Raw genomic sequence first — 18,461 nt, 5'->3', positions numbered from 1 at the left:
AGTGAAAATTCATCCGTAAAATAATTAGAAATGCAGGTTATTATTCTGCCCTTTCATAATGCAGTTGTTATTATTACGATACATAAGCTACAACCATCGCTAGTGTTTAAAAATATTTATAACACTGTCTTATCGTTTGTGTTCTCGAACATTCATAACCATTTCACGCATACATCTGAGTTTGAATATCCCTTAGTGGCTCAAACATTCGATCTAATTAATAAACTGATTACTCCATTCGTCAATAAATACGAATTTTTTTTTTTTAGAATAGCGATACACTTTTACAATAAAAAGATGTAAAATGTAGGAATGAATTGAAAATAATTTATTCGATTTTATTCGGAAAGTATTGTACAATGAGTCTTTTTTTCTGTTTTAATTTCCTGCCACTGAGGTATTAAAAAAAACTTTGGTCTATAATAGGACTGACGGTTGAGGTATAGACATAATCCTGACTACTTTTACAACTTACTTAAATGCAAATGAAAGTACTATATCTTTTTCGTTAACCTGAGTAGAAAATGATTAAATCAATTGCTTAATTTCAAATGATCAACTTCAGTTTGAATGAAATTTCTTTATTTATCCTTTCTAAGTGTTACATTTTAAAATGATGCAATATATTTTGTTTGCAAATTTAAAACATTGCTGAAAGTTATTTATTCAAAGTCCTAAATTTTTTTTATTTATCTTTTAAGTTTTTAAAACATCGTAAAGATTTTTAAAAATTATTATTCTTCTGAATAGAGAGAGCACCAGTCAATTCGTTACTTGGAGACATTTTATTAATAATACTCACCAAGTTGTACACTTGATTAAAATATACTTAAACTCGATGGAATCATTTGATTTCATTTTACAAAACATATCGAATGGATTCTAAACTGGATACTTACAACATAGCTATTCCCCAATGCCCAGAAGCGGAATGCGCGGCTTCTGCAAACAAAGAGAGACCAACCAAGCTAATTGTAGGCACAATAGCCAAGGGCGTGATCCAGTCCAACAGAAATCCAATCATTCCTGTCATTCCGATTAATATTTCAATTATAGAAGCCCCAACAATAGCTCCTTGAACCTATGAGTAATAAAATAAGTCTCGATTGAAATATTTTATTTTTTCCATCGATCGTCTTACATCAAAAATAAATATGCTCAAAAGAACTATTCCCCCCATGCCTAAGTGTCCGAATTAATCTGAATGATATAAAATAGGCACTCTAATGAATATATTATAGTTTTCATTGCGGCACGGCTCATGCGTCTAACCCATAAACAGAAGAACGAACTATCCATGGAGTGAGGGTAACTCCACATCATTACAATACCCAACAAGGAAGCGAGAATCAGCTATTATATCGGAAGCTTCGTATCCCCATAACTGAGGTGGGATAACAATTGTTTTCAAATCATTTAACAAATTTTAAAAGTAAGTCAGACTTGCAGAAACAGTAGTGAATGTGATCACAAGGCTATTATTTGCCAATGAGTTAAGTCTTAGGTTTGTATTTTATTAAAAAATTTGCAACACAACTTTAAAGAAATACAAGCTCACAGCTGCTTGAATAAAATGACTGCAAATCGTACACATCATGACAGATAGCAAATAGGACAACAATACATTTTTGGTGCACTTGAAATAAGTATTAAATTACTGCAAATCGTACTTAATACTGTACTTAATTACTGTAAATAAAATTACTGCACTTAATACTGTACTTAATTACTGTAAATAAAATTACTGCACTTAATACTGTACTTAATTACTGTAAATAAAATTACTGCACTTAATACTGTACTTAATTACTGTAAATAAAATTACTGCAAATCGTACACATCATGACAGATAGCAAATAGGACAACAATACATTTTTGGTGCACTTGAAATAAGTATTTCAAAGACTTTTCGTCTAAAGCGATATATGCCTCATTAGCTGCAATTCCTGTAACCAGATTGTTGTACTATTGTAAATTATATTTCGTTAAATCTGTTTTGCACATTTTATATCCCCCCTTTTCTTCTTCTTCTTTTTTTTTTTTTTTTTTTTTTGCTTAATTCGCTGACAGAGACTCCTTGTAATGGCACCTCCTCCAATTTTGCGTTTTTCAAACTTAACGTTTTGTTGCAAAAATGTCTTTTTTTTTGTATAAAAATTTCTTCTCATTTTCAATAAAAAAATAGCAAAAATGTTGGGAATTTTTTATCGCTAGTTTCCATGATTTCAAGGAATTACGAATTGCTGTTCAGCAGTTGTTTTGAATTTAAGTGCTCATAAGCAATCTAAAATTTCTTAAAAGAATTTATTTGAAATGAGATAAATAATTAAAGTATAGGAATTCCATCTACTACTTGATACCTACTCATAATTCCAAAGAGTTTATTTCGCTTGTTCAGAAATAATTGTCTTTTAATACGATTTAATCTTCGTATCATTTTTACTTAAGGAAAAACGATACGAAATAGGCTTTATATAATAAAGAACATTAAATTAAAAGATTTAAAATTTCAAACTATGGTTTGTATTTTAGTCTGATATATTTTTTTTACAGACTGAATGTCCTGACAGCTGCTTAATGAGCCAGTTGTTAGTTATTTAAATATTAAGAGACATTTGAAACTCTTATATGGGAAAATTTTAAGGGAAAATAAGCATTTATAGAAATGATGAGAACACAAATACAAGAAGCAGACGAGAACAAAAAACAGCATTTCTTTTATTTATAGCATCATTGAAAAGCGCTATAAATAAGCCTTTCAACAGCATCAGGGCGGATTCCTCCTCATTCAGCACGTCCAGGGATTTTTTACAATTTATAAATATAATTTTGATATAAAAAAAATCCTTTTTTTAAAAATAATTTATGTTTCCTTTCATGTTTACTTCTTGTACTTGTACCACCACTTAAACCTTTACATCCGTATACAAAAAAAAAAAAAAAAAAAAGTTTGTTGTACAGCCCCTTAAAGTTTGCTCCATTAATTTCTGTGTCAGTGCATTTTATTGTAGAGAACAGATTTTAAATTGGTCATGTAATTCCTTAAATGTAAAAATAGCACATTACCTCTCTCATGCGCGGCATCCAAATCTCCGCTGCTTCATCATGTGTTAACGTAATGTTTTGATTTCTTTCAGGACATTCCCACTGAGGTAGATGAAGAATTGCTAAGAGAGGGACTAGAAAAGTCATTGAACAGCCTTGAACGATAGGTAATCTATAAAGAATAAGATTATTAAGCATAGAAAATCTTTGATTTTAAAAAGGTTATTTTAAAAAGACTCAAGTCATATCAATATATATATATATATATATATATATATATATATATATATATATATGCTTGAATTTTTAAAAATATCTAGCAATAGATTAAAAAAAATGAAGATGTTCATATAAAGTAAAATGTGTCTGGTAGAAAGCAAGATCTTTAACTGTTGATTATTGCTCCAATTTTCTGTTTATATCTTAAACCCCATATTTTTTAAATGTTTGTTTAAGTCAATGCTATAGAACTAGGAAAATTTGTTTTGATCTGATATATATGGAGAGTATTTATACTTCTGAGATAAAATTTGGTTTTCATATATGAATAGTTTTTTCTTTTTCTTTTTGGCATTCTTATTTACAGTTTTAGTATTTTTGTAGAAACTATCAGAAATCTTCCACACTCAGTTAGGTTTGATTTTATAGTCATACTAAAATCCTTCTCTCATGATAAAGATTGGAAAGAAAATGTTCCCTGGAGAACTTTAAAAGAGGTATTCAAAAAGAAGAAATTGCTGAACCTTAGGGAATAACCACGAAGGCATTTTTTATATCTTTCAAGCATTTTCAACTTATTTTAAAATGTATCCGGATAAATAAGCATCAGTGTAAATTAGGATATAAATTATATGAGATATGTAAAATTTCTGAAAATTTTTCTCTGGCGAGACTTCACATTCTTCAACATTAACAGAAATGCTTTCTGAGTAAAGAGGATAAAATGTATGAAATGTTTAATTAAAGATACTTCATTAGTAAGATTCCGATTTATGCCTGGGCATTACATCGTACACTTAGAAAACCAAAAAACTGCAATTTTGTAAAAAAAGGCTTTTGAAATTTTACTATTTAGATCTCTTTTCCTTAATATAAGAAGGCGTTGGTTAAATTACAAAATTACCCCAACCGCTCGCTTAATATTGAAACTGAAATTGTGTCCCTAAGAAATAGAGGAAAATTGCTAATTGTAACATTTTCTCAAGATTTTTTTAAAAAAAATCTATTACAAGTATTTTTACGAAACACTCTTCAAAACTTTCTCTAATTCTTACAGATGCAGATCTAAAAAATATTAGGCAACAATAATTTAACAGTTTTATGCACATATGTATATTGTAACGATGCCCCATAATGGGCATATTGTTATATTACTTGGAGTTATTTTTATATACAATATTTTAGCAATAAAAACGAATGTTTATATTTTTATGTTTTTATTATTTTGCAATTTTTATAGAATAACAATAGGTCTCTGAACTTGAATTATAACGCACTTGATTCCATGAGCTATACTGACGAGCAATCGTCATAATAATTGTTTGAATTGCATTTGTTACAAATATGAAATTTGTGAAACTCAACACTATGTTTGTTAACCCATTCCAAATTGCGCACTGAAGCTAGTCTATATTTGAAAAGGGTTCAGAAAGCTTTATGTAGTATGAGTCGTCTTCTTCTTCCTAAGGCAGCTGTTAAGAGGTCCTTTTCCTTCTTTAATTTGTCTTATTTAGTGCTGTTTTTCTTACGGTATATGGCAGTTTTCTCTACATAGTTTGTCTTCTTGTGCCTTCGGTTTGTAAAGCATTTTTTACCGGTGAATCTGTGGTGAAAGTTTAGTTTAGTTATATTAACGTCCCGTTGTAAAGCAACACTAGGGCTATTTTGGGACGGATCTCGTCAGATGACGAGGACGACACCTGAGCTGGCACCCCCCTCTCCACACTACGCCTGAGGGAGGATGTTTGGCCCGACGTATTTAACGTGCAACAGACCCACTTACACGACGGCTTTTCGGTGGAATTGGGTCTCGAGACTGAAACTCTACGGCTCACGAGCCGAGGCCTTACCATCAGGCCACCGCGGCCAGTAATCTGGGGTGAAAAGTGACTGTTATACTGCCTTCTCGGATTCGGAAACCTTCCACCCTTTTGCGTATACGCCAGGAAGTGTTCATTTCGTCAAAAAAGGGGTGAGAGGAAAATAAAAGAAGATCAATAGGCTGAATGCTGCTTAATCGTGGAATTAGAAAGCATAATAATCGCTCATCATCTTTCTTCGTACAATGAAACGCCAAAAATTGCTATTCTAGGAATCCTGAAACTAACAGTAATTCGCACTCTCATTTGCATTGCTCTGCGTTTTGTGATTTTTTTATGGCCTTGAAGCATTAATTATTAAAATTTTATGAAGCATTTTAAAATATAAATTGTATATAAAATATATAATGTTGTATAAATAAATTAATAAAAATATATAACGTTATATAAAATATTTTGTACAATATTGTAAATAATTAAATTAAAATACATAATATTGTAAATATTTTTTTCTTATGTTTTTATAATTTGCATGAATAATCTGGTGTTACTTTAAGTACAGATAAAATAAAATAAACATTATAAAATACACTATATATTTTTTATTTTTACTATGAAATATCAAGTATTTTTAATTAATGTTTTAATCATGAAAGGAAATATGATATCTATAATTACACATTTAACAATTGTTTCATATCTAGTCATAGAGTACATTTTATGAATTATTATGTAACTTTTAAGAATACAATGTGCATTAGGCTTAGTGGGAGAAAATGCTCCAGCCTGTACGGACATTAAAGTACGGTGTTTCCACCCCAATACCGTGCACGAAGCACATCGTTGGTGAAGTGTTGGAACCCGAAAATTATCTACTAACAGCTACCCACATAGGTCTTAACCAAGGGAAACGCCCAACCCACCCGTGTGGCAGAGCAAACTAATTAGAGCCGAGGAATAAAATCATTTACCCATGAGATTATCTGATGGGTAATATGAATATTTTTTGGATCAAGTATGAATTGATCTTTTGATGGATAATTTTTAAAGTTAAGTCGGAAGGACTGTGTATAGATGCAATCAAATACATAATGGTCTGCGGTGCCGAGTTCACCACAATCGCAGTATGGATTGTCAGTGATGCCAAATTTTTGAAAGTAAGATGGAAATCTTCCATAGCCAGAGAAGAATTGGATAATGAATGGGTGGTATGACTTCCTCCTGGCGGAGACTGTAGGGATGTATTGATGGGTCTGAGGACCTTTACTGGTAGATGCCCATTCACGTTGCCATTCAGCGATGATGTTTCTCCGGATGTCGGCTTTCAACGTGTTGTGAGATCTGGGGACACGTGAATCAATTGTTTGTTTGTTTGGGCCAAGTTTGGCATATTTGTCTGCTTCTTCATTACCTTCCACGCCGATATGAGCTTTCACCCAAAAGACTGAGAGTCGGCGGTGGGTATTAACCGTTTGAATTTTATCTGCTAGTTGCTTCAGTAACCAACTTTTGCGGTTTGGTGAAGCAATAGCTGAGAGTAGCGATAGTGAATCTGTATAGATTGAAGCCTTGATCCAGGAGTACATATTATCTATATGTTCCAGGGCCATGTAGAAAGCATAGGCCTCTGCTTGGAATACTGTTGCATAATCCTCTAGTCTATGGGAATCGATATTGATTAATTTACCGTAATAGTAACAGGCAATTGCTGAACCCACACGGTTATCAATTTTGGAACCGTCGGTAGCCTGTACGGACAGTCAGCGGTCCTGTGCTATGGGAGCACTTTTTTCCGCGAACATCCATCCCAAAGGGATTAGAGTCCAAGACTACTAGCAACGAGCTCCGTAAGCTCTTTAAGTTTTGATTCTATTCCCCAGCCAGACTTGAAAGCAGCTTGGAATGGCAGTGTATTTCTTAGAAAATCTGAAATCAAATAATTCTAAGAAATTAAAGATGGACAAGAATCTTGCATTTCCTGCACTATCATTTGGACTGAGGATTGTGACCAGGTTAGTTAATAGGTCGGGAAGCCTTTCACCAGCATGCTGCGAAAATAAAGAAAAGATACACATTTCTCATACCACTATTGGATAATTTTCAATGAGAAAACTCATGAGTAACAGTCTAAACTACTCTTGTAATATGAAGTAAACAAGTATATGAGTTTATTAATCCAGAACTACATATTAAAAATGCATTAGGAATCATGATCAAGTCCACCATTTTTATTGATATATTTGTGTTCATCAATCCAACATTAGTAATAAATAGCTATTTTAATCTCAGTAAAAAAACTTCATGAAAAGTTCTTATCCTGTGCAACTAATAGCAAGAAAGGAAAGATTACCTTACTCCAAATGTTGTCTGAAGAAATGTGGCTATGCCTGATACAAAGAAAGTTGTAGAAATCAAGTAACCTCGACTTGGGTCATCATCAGGAATGCACAGATGAGGAGAGATTAGGTATGGATAAGTTACGGTACCTCCCAACATGGTCAGGTAATGCTGAAACAGTGACACAATTATTCAAATGGCTGGAAGATTAATTTTGTTACTTTAAAAAGTATTTTTTCCAAACTTATTTGTGAAAATTTCTTTTTTTTTGTTCTAAGAAACTATAGACATTATTTGATATATTCTCATATATTATTTCATATGCACATTATTTCATATCCTTGTTGTTCTTTCATAGAATTTCCATCCCTTAAATCCAGCATATCTCAGAGTTATTTTGCATAGAGATATTTCAAAAATAAATCATTTTTTTTTTTTGTGAAATAGGTTGTAAATTTTTTGATATCATAAATATTAAACAGGGCAGTACTTTGCAGAGCTCAGTGAAATACTATAAAGAATAACTGTTTTCAAATAGAATGTTCTATATACGTTATACGTGTGTATTTTTATTAATACTAGATGATATCCTTCTGCTTTCTCTTAAATTCTTTTAACTGCTAAGCACATAGAAAACTAAAATTTTAAATAATATTGATCTATTTATATATACTCATAACAATGATATCTTAAAAGATTGTTTACAGTCTTCAAGGGTAGGTCAAGGATAAAGAAACAAATCTTTTTTCCAATAGAAACCAGGCTTACAAAAGAAAAGGTGGACCCGCTACAGGAAGTTTCTTTTTCTATGAATTAAAAAAAGAATGCACGAAATAAAATGTACAAACTAAATATAATGGAACATAAATTTACATCAACTCAGCTGGTAATAAAAACACATCAACTCAGCTGCATTAATAACAACATACGAAGTGTGCATCGCTTCAGATGGCACGTCATTTAAATACGTCACATTGATACTTCATACTAATTGTCTCCGTTCTACTGTTGTGCTGAATATAACGTGTAATGTTGTTATTAATGCACCTGGGTTGTTGTGCTATCATAAATTTCCATTTTATGAAACCTGTATTGTGCATTTAATATAGAACATCTTTTTCTTTTACTTAATTCATTGAAAAAGAGTCCTCTGTAGCTATGGTCATTTGAGTTTGCAACCCGATGTTCTATTATAACTAGGATTTTATTTCTATATGTCTGACTTACTCTCAAAATTTGTAAATGACCTTTTTGGACACCTTGTATGTATACAGTTATCTTTATAAGAAAAGTATTCAGAAGTATACATTTCTTATTTTCAAAAAACTTACCTGGAAGCTCAAAATAAGACACACATACCACGGTGGTACATCATCGATTTTGTAGTCGATTTCTTTGCTGAGACCCTCATTTCTGTCAGCATCAGCATCAACATCATCTTCAGTTTTACTTCCAGATGTCTGCAGGTGAAAAATATGCTTTTTCAGAAATTAATAAAATTTTGTACCTTATTTTAATACAAAATTTTGGTTTTTATCGTAGCAGAAAAAAAAAATCATTCTTAACTATGGAATATATTTGAATCTCAAAAATAATGAACTCAGATATGCACACACATATGTAATATAGTAAAATGGCAGATATCGTCGAATAAGACTGTAATCACTCCAATAACAAAAAAACAAAAAAAATATTGTACCGTTCAAATTATTTTTAAATGGATGAAAGCTATAAGCAAATAAATCAATATTTTTAAATGATATTTTAGATAATTCTAGCCCATGACAATTTTAGAAGAGGAATGGCATTTTCATCGGTTAATGTCAAATCATAGAAAGAGAATGTCATATGAGCGATTAGACGTTTCATAACTATGAAACGGTGAATGCGTGTAATTTCGAATGCAATTGATAAGAAGTTTCTTCGTTATTTTTTTCAGAGACTCGATGATCAAGTCGATAAAATAAAATGTATACTGAAAGGCTTGGATAAAAGGAATTTATCCAAGCCTTTCAAAAATGTCTTATAAGAAAGTTAGAAGTAAAGTATTGCAGTTAGACAAAGAGAAATTCTGAAAATATATCAAACACTAAACTAAAAGAACATAAGTATAAAATAATTATTTTAGTTATTAAAAAATATTCCTGTACCTCATTCAATAACGATACAGGACCCACTTTCATAACCACTACAACAATATACAAACGAACAATATTTGATTCTTGAAAAAAAGCTTTGTATAGTGTTAGCTGCTTCCGTGAATTGGATCCTAGAATTTAAAAACCTCATAAAAATTTAGGACTTCATTGCTTAAAGAGACCACCTCATTCGTTAAATGCATTGTTTCCGTAATTAAAGAAGTAAGATCGTTTACAACCATGAAAGAGAGATATCATGGAACAATTTCCAAATACTGAAATCCGGAAGAAAATGGCTTTGTCTAGTGTTGATCATTTTAGTGAATTGTTCTAGAACTGTTCAAAATTGAAATAAAATCCACAGGGACTCAAACGTTTTAGTCTAATCTATCTTTTTCAGACATGTAGAAACAGAGTTTTGAACACTGTATGGTATCTGAGCACTTTCGGGTGCGAATTCTTTCCCCAGAAAGCTTGCATGAACTGCTCATAAAATTCAATCAAGGAAAGAATATTCTTTAAATACCCATTTTACCGTAAAGATTCGATCCTAAGGCCATTTAGAAACAAACCAGAAATTAATGAAGAAAAGGATTCAGCCTCAACCCGTTTTACAGGAAGCTGACAATGACTCAAAACTTTCATCAATGGTTTTGTTTGCTTTGTGTAATGCTTGCATTTTAGCAAAAATAAGTCCTGTATTCGAGAAATTATACAGGTTTCTTTAAAAATATTACATTTTTCCGCTTGTTTTTTGTTATAGTTTACAAAGAGTCCAACCAAATTTTATAAAACTTAATGAATACGCTACAAAATGCCACCAAAGAAATACAGTAAAATTCAGAACGAATAATTTGAATATTAGACGAAATGGTAAATAATTTGTAAATGCACGAGTGCGAAACATATTTTTTCTTTTAAAAAATATGTTTTGTTTTTCAATTTCTAGATTAGATATGTAGGACAACTTATACGAAAATTTCAGTTGAATGTCGTTAAGATTAAAAAGATATCAGCATTACTCTGTAAGAAAAGCTAAATGATGAAAGGTTTTCCACACATGTTTTAAATTTAAATTTTTGAAGAGTTTCTTTGAATTATATAAAGACTAGAAATAAGCTAAATGCCCTTGTATATTTATAAATTAAGTACGTAATTTAAATTACATTAAATTATGAATAATGTATGATAATAAATTGTGTTACATTATTCCAATTATTTGCTCAGGCATTAAAATTATAATGTTAAGTAGCTTGATATACACTATATAATTAAATACATCTTGATACCTTTATGTTTTGCTTAATGTGGAGATGCGTCAATTATTAATATCGATGGAATTCCATTGGAAGGCTGTGAGAAAGTCGAATTCGATTAGACTGCATTGTTTCATATCAGTTTTTCTTTAAACGAATGACATGCAGTTCCTTCAGAAAAATTCCAAAAATTACTGCATATCTTACCTTATACAGTAGCAACTGTCTTTGTAGTAAAAGATGGTCTCATTGCATTTTAGTAACTGACGCATAAGTAGGAGAAGCGAGGCATAAAGATATCTGAAATTCGTGTAATTCTGATGAGGTGGTTCAAGGTCGGATGAGTGAAACAACATAAATTTGCATTCCCCTTAAATAATTTTGAGCTTAAAGTTTGAGTTTCAATTTGTTAATGACTCTTTACCAATACATTGCATAAAATGACTGCAATTCTCAAAAAATTGATTTTTTTTGTCCAAACTCCCGTACTTTATAACTTCTTCAGGGAAAGAAAAGGAATTATAGAGTGGATATTAATGTTAAGCATGACACAATGAAGTTTAAACTCTATTGGCCTACCTGAAACAAATGACCATTACAGTCAAAGAAATGGAATAATTTCAAACAGATGTATATTTGATTAACTGCTTTTTGCGATCAATTTTTTTAAGATGTTAAACTATTTATTTGGAATGCCTTTTAAAAAATTAATCGTATTATTTGGTAAGATTGACAAACTTGAATTTAATTGGATTAGCAAATTATAATGCATGCAAATTAAAATTATTTCTGCAAAATAAAAGCTGAAATGAAAATCATCCTATTTCCAAAGAAAGCAATTGATTAATTAATTAAATTTTAACACTCACAAAAGCATACGATTCAATGCTTTGATGGATTCGTTTGAATTTCATCATAACATTAAAAACATTGTTACAGATTGTGTATAAAATTAAATTTAAAAAAAATATTGAAAACAAAACAAAAAAATCGTGAAATAAAACTTATATGATTAAAGAGGTAATTTCTTGAGTTTTAAGATAAGGGATAAAATCATTTTTGTGAAATAATAGTTTTTGAATATGTGAACATCAATTTCCATAAGCAAATCATAGTGCTAATCTATATGGCAATGGTAAACAAGTTCATTGCCATTGAAATTTAGACCATCAATCTAATTAAAGGACCTCTTCTCTGAGAAGGGATAATCTAATTAGATAATGGTCCGAGTAATTAGGTAGTAGATATGAATAGCAAGTAAGTCTCTGCATGCCAAGCTTATTTTTGCCCTAGATTAAAATTTATATTTGATGCTTATTTCTATCATCTTGATTTCTTTTATATCTGCTTTCCATTGACTAAATAGAGTTTTAGGTGAGCTCTCTTCCCAGCATTTCTTATAATATTGGGCAACTCCATTATTTAGATAATCAAAGTGGTGAAGTGAGTGCAACTATAAAAACGTTTCATGAAACAGTCTGAAACGATCGTGTCCAGCGTTTGTTTACATTTGACTGACAATAAGTAAAAACAACGATTTCTGTGTCACGCACGTTAGCGTTTTATATACAGAGAGAGAGAGAGAGAGAGGTTGTCAGATGAAGTAAGTGCCTTGAATAGAGAGAAAAAATATTTTTCTTTTGTTAGCATATTCAAAGATATTGGCAGTAATTTCTGATAAGAATCAGAGTGTTTTTCCCTAATTTGTTCATCATAAGAGTATTATTGCATGAGGAAGGTCTTTTTCTCTCAGTTGTTGAATGCTATCGCGATGTTTAAGGGGAGAACAATGGCAGGAATTTCTTTGTAAATAACATATAAATAATTTTTCCTTAAAACTGAAGAACACCATCAGGCCAGGATTCTCTATATAGTATCTCAAAAAATACTGAAAACAAAAACGTTTGTATTTTTAATAAGAATCTTTTTTTTATTTATAATTTAATAATACTCCTACATATTTGAAATAAAAATATTATCACGTATTATCTAAATTATGCTATTTGAAAAATAGAGAATATAATTGTTTAAAGAAAGTAAATAACAAATCTATGATAGACGAAATGACAGAAGGCAAACAAATGTAAAAAATTCTCAAGAGAAAATAAACGAATGAAAATAAATATATTAACCAGTTAACTGTTTCGACCTTTTCTGAAAATGCGTATCTAAATTGTCATAAACATATATATATATTGTATAAATATATAAATAATTAATTATAAATATAATACTTAAACAATTAGCATATAAATATAATAATTGTTATTGAATAAACTCGTCCTAATGCAAAATGTTGTACTTTTCCCACAACGAGTATACTCGTCAAAAGCAGTTAAATGGTTAAACAAACATAAATGCAGTTAATTATAGAAATACAAAAGGGCTAGAGTATAAAATGGAAGTTTAATTAAAATAACTTTAAACTTAAAATCATAAAAATAAACGTTCAAAAAAGATGAATCAAATTGATATCCGAAAAAAAATGAAATTAAACATTGTTATATATAAATGAAAAGGCATTGAGTATTCTGAAAAAGAGTGATTGAAAAAAGATTCTATTTTGTTCATCTTCATATTTACCCCTCTTGTTTATGCTGTTTTAGATTAAATAAGTTTTGTCAGCTAATTTTTCCTTTATTTGTTTATTTTTTATTACAATTAATAAAAAATAATTTCAAAATCATTTTTTGCTCTTAATTTACTAAATTAATGAATATCTATAACAACCTTACATGTTTAAAGCCCTATTTAAGGTCAAATTAATCTAGTATTCTTTCTTTAACTGTCTGCAACTAAATGCTTGGAAAATGGTAAGGAATTTAACAGATATTTTGGGATTATAAATCAGTTCTTAATGTACTTCACAACTTTTTGTACTAGTTTAAATAAATATAAACGGAAACAGAGGGAAAATGTAGGGCATTTCTGTACAAACAAGCAAAATGATAATACATTATTAAACGATTCATTTTATGAAAGAATAGTAAGCAGAATTTTGTTAAGGTGTAAATATTTTTACAACAGTTTTTAATTTGCAAGTAGCAAATTTTTAAGAGTAAAACAACACTAACATGATTACTCCCTTTTAATTCTGTTTATTTACTATCAAAAATTTTGTTAATAACATAAGAATGTTTTTGTCATTTCCAATTTTATTGCAACATTATTATACTTTTCGAAAGTCAGTGTTAGTATTTGAATTCAGAAAATTTAATCTTAAAGTGACCGAAAAACGTTTTTCAGTACAAAAATTGGGAAATTTTGATTTTTTTGAAGAAAAGATTTTCCAAAAATAAGAAGAAAAAAAAAATTAAAGATGAGAAATTCAGCAATCGTAATCTGTGTTGTAAGAGAAATTTATGCTACTTAAAATAGCATTCATAACTCATTCTAAGTAAATTTAAGTTTAAAACACATAGTTGAAGTTACTTTTTCTCATATATGGAAAGCGAACACAGTTTACGATTATCATTTAAAACAGTTTTTTCAGAGAAAAAACATAACAATAGAGAAAACATTACATAGGAGAAAAACAAATATTTCTTTTGTAAATTCTTTCTGAAATTATTCGATGCTATCGAACTTTGTCAGCAATTTCTTAGAAGTAAAATTAGATATTGCTTTTGATTTTGTATAAAACATAACACTGTTACGACTTATACACTATTTTAATTAAAGTCAAGTAAAAGTAGAATTTATATTTCAGCAGTAAACAACTTTTTTCGATTTATTTACTTAAAAGGAAAGTTTGTTTCTTTTCGAAGTACTGATTTACAGTATCGGTAATTATATTTGATTTTAGCAGTAAACTCGAATTAAAAAAATTTAAATCATACCAATTTAACACTATATACATGTATTCATAAACAAAGGTTTTTGTTTATTAAGATTACAAGAATCTAGGAAGATCTGTGTATTAATTAATTTAAAAATCTATAATTATAACAAGAGAAGCGCAAAAGGCTTGCTAATTTAATTTGTATCCAATACATGATATGCCAATATAAAGGGATAATTAGCATATTTGAATAGCATTTAATAGTTGAGTATCTGGTCTACAACTGGAATAGTCTAATTATGGTGCAATGAAGTATTGACTTACTTGTGCTTCAAATACGTCGACTTGTTTCTCTTTCATCGTTCGATAAACAATATTCCGTTAATGCAACTTGTGGTTATCATAACAAGTTTACTTTTCGCTCCCCTTTTCGCTTTCCCCCTTTGCAATGCAGACCTTTGACCTTGTTGCTGATAATTATGGCGAAAGATGTCCACTTCGGGAACTATAAAAGCTCAACTGTTTCGGAAAAAATTGGGCATAGAAAAAAAAGAATTTGGCGTTGAGTATCTAGGTTTTTCGATCAAAGTATTGAAAAGAAAATCGCTCGCAGCTCAGTCTACTTCCTTGTTCATCTATTCGTTATCTTTTTGTGAACTCGATTTGATTATTTCATTTCGAAGAATTAAGTTATGTGCACAATGAGTTAGCGTGTACGGGGATAACAATTGAAGAGAGTTTCTATGGTATTTTTAAACTGAAATAAATGGCTAAAATTCAATCCATTAGATACAAATTAATATTTTTATCAAAATTTCTCAATTTAAGTGATTAAACCACCATAAAAGAAAATAAACCATTCGTTGTGTTACTCAAATTTCACATAAAAACTTCACATACGAGTAAATATAACAAAGGCGTTTCGTGGATTTTAAAAAGAAATGAATTAATTAGGCTTTATGTAAATATGAAATAATGGCAGTGACAATTATTATTATGTAAGAGCTAATTTTTATTTGCAATAAATGAAAATAAAAATATATAAAGAGCATGCAATTGATCACATGTGCACGATTTGCATAGAAATGTTTATAAAATTAATAGATATATGTTTGAAAGGAACTCACAAATTAAAATAAATTCATCAGTATATTAAATTTTTATTTTAGCGCACAAAAATCACCCAAAAAATTTTATACACATGATTAAATTATTCTAAATTTAGAATACTTCTAATGAGGAAATATATGAAGGAATTTAAACAAATTTAGTAACTAGTAAATATTTTACACTGTAAGTTAATCTAAAATATTTACGGACATTACCTTTCTAAAATATGTAGATAGAAGCTGTACATCACTGTTATTTCAAAATGTAGTGTATCAAATCTGACATAACACATTCTTGATACATAACACTCGTATAGGTTAGTTACATCTGTTTTCAAATTGTTGTACTCTTTTGTTTTGTTGTTTTCAATTGTCATGTGTCTCTTATAACTAATTATTGCATCAAAATTTCGTACATGTTACTGTGTGTGTGTTTTCTGACAAACGACACTTTAATATAACAGTAAAGGCATTTTTAACGGACTCTTATTTTCCAAAACGGAGTATGATGAGCTGGGGATTTCCGAGTAAGTGAAGATACATCACTTTAAAGTAAAACTGAAAAATAAAACTATCACAGTCTGATTTTTAAAATAATAAAAAATGTTTTTATTCCATTAATTATTTATCCTTATTGCTTTAAAGGTTTCAAAAATTTTCAGATTATAAGCGTGATTCCATCAATTTTATTTTACTTTGTATTGTCAAAATGTCCGGATATGTTGCGCTGGAAACGGCGTCTGCTTAACCGATTTATCTGATATCTCACGGAGAAACACAAGTGTTCCGTGTAAGCTTAGTTGTCAATATTTTCGGGTTTACAGTTTCATGAAGATAAAAATTCTTCTGAAATGAATTCTCTCAAATACAAGTCGATGAACTAAATTACTGGTACCAATTTGACGTTGATCTTAAAGTGAAGAAAATTAATTACAAAGGGGTTATGCCGAAATTTCCTTTGGAAGTACAAAACTATTCTTAAAATAGATAAGAACCAATAAACGTAATTATTTGTCTTATTTTTTTATATTATTCTTAGATGATTATAGATACAATTAATACTACAGTTTGTTATAAGATCATTGAACCTTTTCCTTATTTGTAAAAATAATTTTATTGCTTATGAATTTTTTTCTTCAAATTTTTGAATCGATGCGCGTGTCAGATTTAGCTCCTACGTTTCAAAATATTGCAGGCATTTATTCAAGAAACACTTTTTTGACTAATTTTCTTTTTATTTAACAAACAAGTTTTTTTTTAAGAGTGGGATATTAAACCAACGATAAAACATGATAAACTACTTAAAGCCGTCCGCTAAAGAGAAACCAAAATTTTCATTCTGTTAATAGAATAATTTCATGATTGCACTTCTGTTTACGCATTTCATTTCATTTTTGTAAATCTTCTTTTAAGCTAAGATAAAATAAATTCATCTGATGTCCATTTAAAGCATTCATTTAAGCGATGCATTTTATCAATTCTAAACTTTATTTCCCATGATTTCAATTAACAACTACTTCAATTTTATAAAAAGAGCATCTTGACTACAGAATGATGAAAGTTCCCCAACAAACCGGGAAAGGAGGGTGCCAGCTCTGGTATCGTCCACGTCATCTGACCACGATTCAAAATGACGAGGTCCGTCCCAAAATAGTCCTAGTGTTGCTTTACAACGGGACGTTAATATAACTAAACTAAACCAACAAACCGTCGAGTGCTTTTTTCAAAATCCTTAATATCAGTCATAAAATTTTCGGAGTAGAATTTACTACCAACTATGACTTAAAATACATTAAATATGTACTCCACAATGTCAAAAGAAACTTGGGATTTCACTGTTGCGATCAAACAGTTTACTTTAGTATACTATTTAGGAAATTCAGCAACTGTTCCACTCGTTATTTAAATTTCAGATATTTCCATTAACGTGATCCAGTGTTAACGTCCTTGTAAAATACCATGTTAATCATAAAGAGTAACAACAGCAAGATTATGTTTGAATTGTTGCAAATATTAAAAGTATAAATTTATATGATATTTTTGAAGCTTGAGAAAGCTTTTTTCAAAATGTTACATGGGTAAAGTTTTTGCAATCTCATGATTTTTATTCATTATTAAAAATGTGAAAGAGTGCCCACCTAAAAGCTGTCTTGGGATTCCTTTGCACTACCCCATTAATTGTTTCCGTGCAACTTATTTAAATTTTTCAAAAATTATCGTAAAGAGTAAAGAGTCATTAAAAAATCTTCTTCTGATAGCACAATTATACAGCAGCACACAGAAAGATGTTTTTGGATTTACAAAATTTTTGAAATTCTTACTGCGGTTGAGTGACAATGATCCTAAATAAACAATAGATTAGGACGATCAACTCCATCATTGAACCGCTCATGTGAATGCAGTGCCATTGCATGAGTGGATATTACTGCAAAAACTTAGTCTATAAACTACTGCACTGGCACTGCAGTAGTTTATAGACTATTGCAATGCCAATGCAGTAGTCTATAGTGAAATCATAGCGCATGTTTAATGAAGAATTAAGTGAAAAGTAAGTAAGAATCTGACGAAGAAATAGATAAAATCTTTAATATATTAATGACATACCTATACGAGTAAATTTTGCTTTATTTTTTTTAAGGAATTGCCTTGTATTTTATTCTTCAATTGTAGGTAAAATTGTTTTGATTCGCCTTTCCCTTTCCTTGCTTTTATTTATTATTTTTTTTTTACTTTAGTTAGAGGAATTTTCTTAGAGA

The 18,461-nt window shown here is 29.8% G+C and overlaps 1 protein-coding gene across 2 annotated transcripts in view; it reads right to left on the bottom strand.

The window, feature by feature from the left end:
- Positions 1 to 18,461, bottom strand: part of LOC129959454 (solute carrier family 23 member 2-like) — a 34,391-nt gene that overhangs the window by 13,586 nt on the left and 2,344 nt on the right. Inside the window, exons 1-5 of one of the 2 annotated variants that reach the window (XM_056072287.1) lie at positions 14,921 to 15,072; positions 8,753 to 8,881; positions 7,435 to 7,592; positions 3,067 to 3,217; positions 900 to 1,081 (exon numbers count right to left, since the gene is read on the bottom strand). In XM_056072287.1, the coding sequence (XP_055928262.1) occupies positions 900 to 1,081; positions 3,067 to 3,217; positions 7,435 to 7,592; positions 8,753 to 8,881; positions 14,921 to 14,956 (656 nt within the window). In that variant the 5' untranslated portion in view covers positions 14,957 to 15,072. Of the gene's footprint in view, positions 1 to 899; positions 1,082 to 3,066; positions 3,218 to 7,434; positions 7,593 to 8,752; positions 8,882 to 14,920; positions 15,073 to 18,461 lie in introns of those variants that run through there. The other variant, XM_056072288.1, reaches the window with a different exon arrangement.

This window comes from Argiope bruennichi, chromosome X1 (genome assembly GCF_947563725.1).
Source record: "Argiope bruennichi chromosome X1, qqArgBrue1.1, whole genome shotgun sequence".
In the NCBI taxonomy this organism is placed as follows: Eukaryota; Metazoa; Arthropoda; class Arachnida; order Araneae; family Araneidae; genus Argiope; species Argiope bruennichi.
The sequence above is the reverse complement of the archived record's forward strand: the minus strand, read 5'-3'. Positions and strand labels throughout refer to the sequence as shown.